General features: G+C 39.6%; 1 protein-coding gene across 1 annotated transcript; it reads right to left on the bottom strand.

Moving 5' to 3' along the window:
* Positions 1-5132: 5132 nt before the first annotated feature.
* LOC137623886 (uncharacterized) lies at positions 5133-6938 on the bottom strand. The gene has a single exon (XM_068354684.1). The coding sequence runs from the start codon at positions 6936-6938 to the stop codon at positions 5133-5135; it is 1806 nt and encodes a 601-aa protein (XP_068210785.1).
* Between the last annotated feature and the right edge of the window lie 3896 nt (positions 6939-10834).

Below are 10834 nucleotides of genomic sequence, written 5' to 3'. Positions count from 1 at the left end.
TGGAAGGCAGTGGGAGCGAGTCGACTTCCGGGGTCACCAATGTGACGGTGCCGAGAGAGGGTTGTGAACTCAAAGGCAGGATGCAATCAACTGAGTTATATTATTATAGAACACTCTCCTTTATATACAAAACCTCAAGCCAACAGGATATAACAAGTTAACAAGACAGACAATGTTACAGAGGAAAACAGCAGACATGAATTTTCATGTTCGTTTAGTGCGAGGGAAGAGCGAAGATACAAGCATAATATATGCAAAAGCAATTATGTACAATTGTGTGACACACGGTTGGTACAAGGTTCTTCGAGAAAATTCCAAAGCACATGGTACCCAAAACAATTGTGTATTCTCTCTCAAATATGATGCAATACCTCATAAAGATATAAAAGCACATTACATAAACTGTTGTTCCTATCGTGTATGATCAAATAACACTCTCAAAACAGATAAAGTAAGACTTCTTAACAAAAATATGTAAAATAAAAAGTTAATACTTAAAAATAATGTAAACTCACATATATTACCTTGAATATAGAATACAATAGAATTAAAGATAAAGGTCTTACACAATTTACATAATATACTTAAATCTACACGAGGAGGACTCACCTTAAGAGCTGGCTAACCTCTTTCCAATGCACAAATAAAATGTAAATAAAATCATTATTAAACTACGGTATTTACTCTACACTAGACCAGCATCGTAAGACCATACAAAGGACAGAATGTGGTTCTGTAGGACATAAGACTGAAAAGGATATTATTATTAATTATTATTAATATTATTATTTTTGGGCTCAGGCCATGTTGTCCTGATGGAAGGTTCCTTCATTAGCTTCCTAGGGTATATTTGATTACAGTGGATATTCCCAGAGAATTAAACTAAAGGCCTCCGGAATTCTAACTTCTGGCGCGAATATCTTTAAAGTTGCCTTTTAGGATATCGCAATATAACAGGGGACGTATTCTTGACACGCCACATAGCTATCTGCACCCCACATAGCATTTACGCTTCGAGGGGGAATAAGTGGCAAGATATGGGAGGAGCCGTTACAAAGTTCTCCTCCTCCGTTACTGTTAAGGGCACTCGGATGACGTCATGCCCGTCGCCATCTTGGATGACGTAACATCCGCCCACCATTCCATTCCTTTCGCTGTAGCGTCCTGACCAGGTGTTTTTTCCCAGTTTCTTTCGCTATATTGGTTATCATGTCGCAATCTTCAGCTTCTTCTCCCTCTGGAAAGTTGAGTATTCACCTCCTATATCGTATAAATGCAGCTCTAGCTGTAAAGTAACGTTTTACCAAAATAATAGGGATTTGCTTTCGTGGCAGAGCGCTTGCCTAGACCGGAGGTGCTATCGTTCGCAACGCATGCTTTATTTAGTTAGCCAGAACGACTGTCCCGGTCTTATAGCTTCTTTCGAATTAGCTATTTAGTCTTAATTGCTAGGGATTAGTTATATTATGCCGTTAATATCCATCAGTTTCGGCGTAAGTGTAGCCATTATCTCTCCTAGGCCCCCTAGCCTAGATGTCTTAAGTACTTACATGCATGATATAATATGTGTTCCTAGTGTTTATTAACGTTAATGAATATTTTAGGCAATTATAAGTAGAAGATATAGATTGCATATGATTTCCTCTTCCCTGATCGTATACCATAGAGTTTCGATGAATCTGGTAGTCGATCTCTATGCCACTAGGCTAGTAGCCTAGTGGCAATAGTATACTTTCACACAATATCCCCGGTTACTTTTATGTATTGGTAATCTCTTCCTTCCTCTGTGGGTAACCCAAGGTTACAACCCTAGCCATCACTGCCGCAAATTGTTATTCTGGTAAGGTTAGGCTAGGGTTTATCTGTCCCCCTTCCAAACCATTGCTGATGAGTTTGAGTTTGGGTCAGAACCTCAGAGTACCTGTCTTGTGCCTCCAGCTTCCCCCCTTAGGATGGATGTATTCTCCTACTGGACCTGGCAGGTAGGCATAGGGGGCCTTGCCTACCTAGACTGCACTTGAAGGGGTCTGAGATCCTATTTGCCCTGTAGTCTAGCGACTAGTCCTGTGTTTGGAGTCTTGGAACTGAAGGATATGAGCATCCTTTGGCCTAGCTTAGACATCATGGGTATTCTGTTTCCTTATAATTTGGGACAGTTTGTAAACCATCCTTTTACTACACTAACCTACCCTGGGTTGGAGAATGTACTCTTCCTACACCTGGGATAACGTTGGTACCGAAACAGACTTCCCTTGTTACCTAATGGGGACCGGCTCACACCGGCTCCTCTCCCTCCCCTCACAGGACCCTTGCCCTTACCCCTATCTGTCCTTTGGTGATGGCCTAGCCATCACACCCCTATCCGCTGTCCTACAGTATCACCGAGTGCTGGCGGGTCGTAGGACTAGCTAGGTCCTTTCCCTGTTTGGTCTAATCGTTCAGTTTCCCATTAGCATAGGTTGCTATGGGATTGCTGTTTCGGCTAGCTTAACTGCCGGCAGAGGCCTTCTGTACCTTAGAGTGTTCTTCGGTCCTCCTTTGGACTGCCATCCGCTGGCCCCGTCGGACTGTCACCGTCATGGCTGCGAATGGATGGAAGTTTGATCACCACGGTGCTCTCCCCTTTCATTTGAACCCTCCTTCTAGAGGAAGGCAGAGTTGGGGTGACGTGTCGCCACCCCTTCATCTTCCTTCACTTATTGCTTTCTCTCTCTCTATGGACTGGTACTATCACTTTGTTGACTGCCGGCCGCCAATCTTGCCGGCAGAAGTCAGGTAAGGTTGGTGGTTTGCCAGCCATTAGCTCACTGTCACAGCTAACTCTACCGGCAACAGCCGGCAGTATATGCATAGGCCACTACTCAGTCACATCGTATGATGACTGAGTTGGTGTGCCTTCAGCCGGTGGCCCGCCGCCGACAGTTTTAGGGTCACCGGCAATTCGGCAGACCGCCGACATTACAGAAGGCTTCTCCATTACCTAGCCACATTAAAGGATGACTGGGGCGGCGTACCTTATGCCGGCGACATGCCGGAGAGCTGCTAACCTACTATATTGATAACTGTGCCAGATGGGCTATCCTAAGTACTAGCCTTGCTGGCGACATGCCGGCATTGTCTATTGTATTAGAATATACAATAGCCAGTACATCTGTAGTATTAAGATATACTTCAGACAGAAAACTATAGTATATACTTATACAATAGATATCTTTCCAACATACTCTGTGCATTCAAGTGCAGTCCTTTGTTGAGACCTACCTGGATTGGGGGACTGACCTCCCCCTCTCCACTATGCTGATTTTTTATCAGCCCCTCCAATTCTCGGTATTAACTTCATGAAAGTATGTGTTGCTTACACTATCCTCTCTCTTGGATCAATATCTTGCATTGGACCTCCTACAATGACGTCCTAGGATTAATAGTGAGAAGGGTCCCAGCAATTGGCTGGGCGGGATTCACAAGTATGTGTCTCTCCTTTTCCAGCTTACCTATCCTAAGCTTACAATAAGGAAGAATTCAATTGTATGATTAATAAGATTTTAAGTCTACTGGGATAGACTTCATCGTACTCATATTCTTCTCTTTTCTTTACAGGAGGAGTACGTCCAGTGTGAGAGCGCCTTTTGCAGTGTGCGTCGCAGGGACTTCTACGGGCATCTGGGGTGCCGTATGCACTCCCGCTGCTCCGTCACGAAGAGTTCTCTGAAGTATTGGGACCCACAAGCATGCACCACGTGCAAGGACATGTTACGTGAGGGATTTAAGACTCGCCAGTCTGCTGAGTCAAGATATAACGCTCGGGAGAAACTATGCAAATGGGTGCGTGGTAGCCAGAAGAATGCCAGGGGGCCTTATCTTGTCGAAAATAATGAATGCTAAAGGCAGACATGGCACACAGGGCTAATAAACAACAACAATTAAAATATTAACATTTATTTACAAAAAGTATAATGATCTTCAACGTTTGAATAAGACCATAGCACCAATGTCACTAGAATAGATTCACTAAGGTTTTTAGTTGTGGAAGGATCTACTCCCCCAGCCTATTCCGACCAGCTCTACAAATCTGTGAAATAACAAAAATAACGAAATATAACCCTTGCAAGCAAAGCAGCGGTAAATACAGGTAAAAAATAAATTAAATTGTGAAAATCACACCTCAAATAAACTATAATGCGGAAATCACAACCTGAATACGCGATTACATGCCAACAAGAAAATACATTAACGATTAAAGTAAGGCTAAAAAATATAATGATATACCTATTCAAACAATTAAAAAGTTAAACAAGGTACTGCCATAACGAACATAACTTTACAACAAAAAATAATATCATTAAGTGGATAAACTTAAAACCCATGTAAATATTGAAGAATATAGAGCCTTAATTTTTAAATAGGGAATGAGATTTGGATAGTTACTTTAAACAATTAAAGATATTTTGACCTTCAAACCTAAATCGCTAAATATGCCACAAACATAAAAGGACTTACGGGGTTTAAGAGGCTATATCCTTAAGTAGTCGATACAGTAGTCTTCTGTCCATAGAGTGGGGATAATGATGACGGTTCCCATAAGGGCGAAGACACATAATCCACGATGTTGATAAGGTAGTAAATCGTTGTCGCAGAGCGAGATGAAGAAAATAAATCACTCCATGGCTATTTATAAAATCTTTATTAAATTCTCCATTGAAAAAAAAAAAAAGCCAAATTATGTAAAATGATGATGAGCAGTTATTATAAGTCCATGGCCAATAACTGCTCCACACTTTACACAATGAGAGTTGTTAAACCGACTCCCTTTCTTCCATCAAGTTTTCCTCAAGGTAAATACTCTGCTGATTTTCCTCCAAGGATCTTCAAACTGGAAGATAAAGTAAAACTGGACAGCAGAGCCATCTATTGACATAAACAACCTCTAGACTCCCTTGCCTTCGAATGTTTTTAAATAAATAGCAAAAGAGGCTAGAGGCAAAATAATAATACATTAAATATATATAAAGGCAATAATAAATTTAAAATCATGGAATGAAATTTATTTCCCACTCCAAGGGGGGGATTCAAATTTTTTTATTTTTTATACAACAAATTTGAATCAAAGAAAAATTAGAAACCATCATCAAATCTCAATTATTCATGTCTGAAAGGATAGCCTTAGTTTTAGCCATAATATCAACCGCGGCTTTTCTTTTAATCTTATTTACATCTAATGGGTTCCTATCACATATATCAATATTACCCAGATCATCAGTTTCGCAGTAACTCAAAATTGGAATGAGAGACGTAACATGACGATTTACAAGTTCTCTAGTAGCTCCCTTCAACACTACTGCACCTGTAACTTCATTTATATCATTAACAACAACATCCTTCACAACACCCATTAGATAACTGACCGGTTTCATATTAGACTCTTTTAAGAGCACTACATCTCCAACTTTAAGCTTATTATGTGTGACGGGCCTATACATATCCTTATCTTTAGTAGCCTGATAAATCAAATTTTTAACAAATTCAGAGTGATACAGATCAATTAACTTCTGTCTAACTTTCCCAAGTTCCAGATAACCATCCACAATATTACCCACATTATTTCCTTTGGCAAGCCAAGCAGGATCATCATCAACAACATGTAACTCAGGAATAATACTAACAGAAAGCAAACTTCGTCCGTGTATCAAAATTTCTGGTGTTATAGGATCAGGAATCTCATCACACATGGTATCTCTAAGGGCTTCCTTGAAAGCAATGGGACGCTTGTTAAGCAAATGTACAGTCTGGCCAACAAAAAACTCAAAATCTCTTAAATACAAGACATGTTTATGTATAGAAGTGTAGAGCAACTTTTTAGTGAGTTTAACACAAGTTTCCACCAACCCTCCCATTTTGTTGCATCCTTTGAAGTACTGTTCAAACTTTATTGGCTTAACATTGTTTTGATGGAAATAGCTTTGAACCTCAGAATCGTTCAAAAAATTGGTGATTGAATTTGCGCCAGCAACTATCTGTGAACCCAAATCAGACAAAACTAACTGTAGAATACCATATTCAAAGCAATGCATCTGAAGAGAGCGCAAAAATTCCTTGGTTGAGAGATCTAAACATAGTTTCAAATTAATTGCTCTCGTCCATAAGCAAGTCAAACACAAAAGCCATACCTTACTTTTCTTACCATTTACTTTAACATAGTATGGTCCCAAATGATCAACAAAAATATAACTAAATGGAATTTTAGGAGGATTAGTTCTAAAATCACGATAACTACTCTGATTCAGTTTAACCGTTCGTTCATTAAATCTTTTATATTGAATGCAACCCTTGAGGATATTCTTAACTACCGAGAAATAATGAGGAATCCAGAATTTTTTTCTCATTTCTGATAACAATGCATACAGTCCCAAATGACCAAACTTCTGATGCATATCCAAAACAATCAAATTAGTCAATTTACTATCTTTGTGCAAGAGAATAGGAAAATGCAAGTAATTATCCTGTTTCCATTTAGGGACTTTACATCTAACTCGTAAAATACCAAATTTTTCCATATAGATATTCAGTTGAGCCACAATATTTGGAACAGCCATAAACCATTTATCACCACTTTCAAAATAAGCAAAAACTTCAGGAAATCCAAGACCTTGTTCCACCCTAATAACATTCCTGTAGGCTTTAAGATACAGATTTACTTCAGGGTAGTTAAAATTCCCAAACCTATCAGGATATTTAACCTTCAATTTAAGTTTGATGTTATGAATAAACTTCAAGACACACAAGTTTACTCTAACAAGACGTTTGAAGTCAGAAAATCTATCCAAAGGTATCAAATGCTCTCCTCTATTCCCAGTTTCTGCCTTGCAATCAGAGGGAGCAATACCAATCATAACATTGATTGGGTCAGCCTTTGCTAGAGGGTTAGGAACAATGACCTCCATGATTTCAGGTTTATTAACTTCAGCTGCCAAACATTCATCAGCAAGATTCGGGGGCCCAGTTAAGTACAGTGGAACCTCTACTTACGAATGTCCTAACATACGAATTTTCCAACATCCGAAGTAAAATTCGACCAAATTTCTGTCTCGACACCCGAAGTGTTGCTCCAACATACGAAGTAAACATTACGCGTACGCGTGGAATTTTCTCGAAAGCATCCAGCGTCGTTTGTTGGTGACGCCGCTAGACGGCAGCACATTGGAGGGACGCCAATCGAGTGTCACCTTGATCAGTCCTCTCATCTCGTGCGCTCAGTTTTAACAGTGTTTTTTATCTTCCTTTTTCACGTGTTCTTTACTGTGTTCCCTAATCATGGGTCCTAAAAAGCCTAGTTTCGGTTCAGGAAGTAGTAGTGGTTGTGAGAAAAAGAGGAAGTCTATGCTTTCATTAGAATAAAAGCAAGAAATAATAGAAAAGCTTAAGCGAGGTGTACGAGTTAGCGATCTGGCTAAACAATATGGCCGGAATATGTCTACGATCTTGACGATCATAAAACAGAAGGCAGCCATTAAATCAGTGAAACCTTCGAAGGGGCTCACCGTTATTTCAAAACGTCGTAGCCCTACCCTTGAAGAGATGGAACGACTTTTGTTAATATGGATCAAAGACAAGGAGATTGTTGGTGATACGATCATGGAAACGATCATTTGTGAGAAGGCCAGAGCTATCTACAGTGATTTGAAGGCGGCACGCTCTCGGGGTGACGCGGGGGAGAGTTCAGCCGATCCTACGACGGAGGAATTTAAGGCGTCTCGAGGTTGGTTCGAGAAATTTAGGAAACGGACCGGGATTCATTCAGTTGTTCGTCATGGAGAAGCTTCGAGTTCGGACACCAAGGCTGCTAAAGACTGTTAAAAAGTTTGAAAGCATCGTGGCGGAGGAAGGTTACGTAGAGCAGCAGGTGTTCAACTGTGATGAAACCGTACATTAAAGCCGAAGAGAAGTAAATGCCTAGACATAAGCCAATGAAGGATCGGTTGATTCTTGCAGTTTGTGCCAACGCCAGCGGGGACTGCAAAATAAAGCCGTTATTGGTTTACCATTCCGAAAACCCTAGGGCATTTAAAGCACATAGAATTAATAAAGACCTGCTACATGTTCTATGGCGTTCTAAATCTAAGGCTTGGGTTACTAGGCATATCTTTGTGGAATGGGTGAATAGTTTTCGGCCCTGCTGTCAAGAAGTATTTTCAGAAGAGGAATTTACCTTTGAAGTGCTTGCTTTGTTTGGACAATGCACCCGCTCACTCCCCCGGACTCGAAGATGATATCATCGACGAATACAAATTCATCAAGGTGTTGTATCTTCCACCGAATACCACCCCTATCCTCCAGCCCATGGACCAGCAAGTCATCTTTAATTTTAAGAAGCTGTACACCAAGCACTTATTCAAGCAGTGCTTTAATGTCAAGCAAAGCACCAACTCAACTTTGCGTGAATTTTGAAGGAGCCACTTTAATATCGTGCACTGCTTAAAGATCATTGATCAGGCGTGGGAGGGAGTAACTCGTCGGAATCTGAATTCCGCTTGGAAGAAGCTTTGGCCTGATACTGTTGCTCCCAGAGACTTTGAAGGTTTTGGCTCCGAGAATGAACCTGTGGTTGCCGCCGAGGAAGACGTCGAAGAGAATGTATCCCTTGGCAAGTCCATGGGTCTGGAGGTGACATCACCGAACTCGTCGATGAGCATCATGAAGAGCTTACCACCGAGGAACTCAAGGAGCTGCAAGCCATGCAGCATGATGAGTTCTAAGCGCAGTTGAGTGAGTCGGAGGAGACCGAGGAGGTAGGCCAAATCTTAGGTACGCCGGAAATAAAACAGATGTTGGCATATCATCAACATGTGGTTGATTTCTCGACAAGCATCACCCACAGAAACTTCAGGTTTGCTGTGTTGTTGCTCAGTTCGATGATGTTTGCTTAACGCATTTTAGAAAAATCCTCAAAAACCGTACCAAGCAACTTTCACTCGATAGTTTCTTTAAAAGATCTTCAAAACGGTCTAGTGATCATGATGAAAAGAAAGAAAGCGAAGCAAAGAAAAAAAAATAAGCTAAGTTAAGTTAAAGTTCACGTAGTAGTGTAAGTTAGTGTAAGTTATCGTACACGTTATCGTATAAAGTCACCGTCCCTACCTCCTCCCTGATCTTCCGTCTCCTCCTGCCTAACAGTCCCTACACCTGCGCTGGCTTGTCGCTAAGGTAAAGTGTTACATTAAAACCCCTTTTTTATTTATTATTTCATTATTATTATTCTTTTTTTTGGTTTGTATTTATTTATTATATTGTATTAATGTAATGTGTAATTATGTGTAGCCATTTATTAAGGATTTATTATGGGTTTTTAGGCTGAGGAACGAATTAAATAAATTACCATGTATTCTTATGGGAATATTTGCTCCAACATACGATCGTTTTAACATACGAAGCAGTTTCTGGAACGAATTAAAATCGTATGTAGAGGTATCACTGTAAGTAGTTTTCAACAGTTGCTTATAAGAAACACATCTTGTGATGCAGTCAGCAGGATTCATAACTCCGCTAACAGATTTGTATTTCAGAGGGTTTTCTTCACACAGTTTACTTATCTGATTTAAACGATTTAATATGAAAGTGCTGCTTTTGTTAATTTTTTCCAACTTAGTCACATAACCATTAATCCAACTCAAAGAAACTAAACTATATGTGCATAATACCAGCTCACAAATATTGACAGGCTTCACACACAAAGGACCAGACAACTCTCTCTTCATTTCAATCAATGTTTTTGTTCCAAGAAAAATGTCCTGAAATTCTAATGATGGAATACTTTTACCTTCCAACTGCTTATTAACAATTCTGATTTCAGCCAATACAAAACTTGCCTGCTTTGTCTCAGTATTCGGAATAAAGAGGACTACTCCATACATTAGTTTACTACTGTCAGTATAAGCAATCAATCTATAACATCCATTCCTACCTCCAATTACTCTAGGAATAGATAATTCAGGAGTTGAATTCAGCTGCTTTACAATATTACGGCACTCACGGACTTTATTCTCGGGAAACTTAGTGTCCCAACCAAGTTACTTATCTGTTTACAATTCATGAATGGAAATACAAGCCCTATTCAAAATGGGACCATTAATATTATAGGGGTCGAAATTTGAAGCAATAGATTTGAGAACAAGTCTCTTAGTATCAGCTGAAATTCCAAGATTTAGCTTTTGTGTCAAAAGGCTATCAGCTTGTCTGTTCCATCTCAACCTAAACAATTTAACTGTATCTGGAACATTTTCAGTCAAAATTTCATTAATTTCGTCTCGTATGTAGTGGTTGTTAGTAACAAACTGTTGTAGTTCAAATTTATGTGGTGCAAATATACTATTCAAATAATCAAAGGCTAACTTCAAGTTACCATAATCATCCGCAGTCACAGCACCGTTATCCATGTACATCAAAGCATATATTAGCTTCTTTATTTCTCTAACTGGTTCAGAATCATGTTCAACATGAATCATCATAATTTTATAGAGAGCAACCATTAACAATGTTGGACTACATCTTAGTCCAAAACTTAATCTCATATTCTTGTACACCTCAAGAGGAAAGTCTCCCTTACTAACATTCTTAAACCAAGGAAACAAAAGTCTATTCTGATCAACTTCATTTAAAGCTATCTGTAAGAAAGCCTATTTAAGATCAAAACAAAGGAAATACTGGTCAAATCTTAAATGCGGCAATGCTATAGAAAGTTTCTGGTTAATACAAGTACCCGGCCACATTGCCTGGTTATGACTAATTGAAGATCCATTTGGTCTCTTCTCACACAAATTTGATAAAAATACCATCCTACATT

The sequence above is a fragment of the Palaemon carinicauda genome, chromosome 30, assembly GCF_036898095.1.
Source record: "Palaemon carinicauda isolate YSFRI2023 chromosome 30, ASM3689809v2, whole genome shotgun sequence".
Lineage (NCBI taxonomy): Eukaryota > Metazoa > Arthropoda > Malacostraca > Decapoda > Palaemonidae > Palaemon > Palaemon carinicauda.
This window is presented reverse-complemented; position numbering and strand designations above follow the sequence as displayed.

Excerpts from the sequence above, each read along its gene's own strand:
- LOC137623886 (XM_068354684.1), bottom strand. The coding sequence starts at position 6,938 with ATGGAGGTCATTGTTCCTAACCCTCTAGCAAAGGCTGACCCAATCAAT.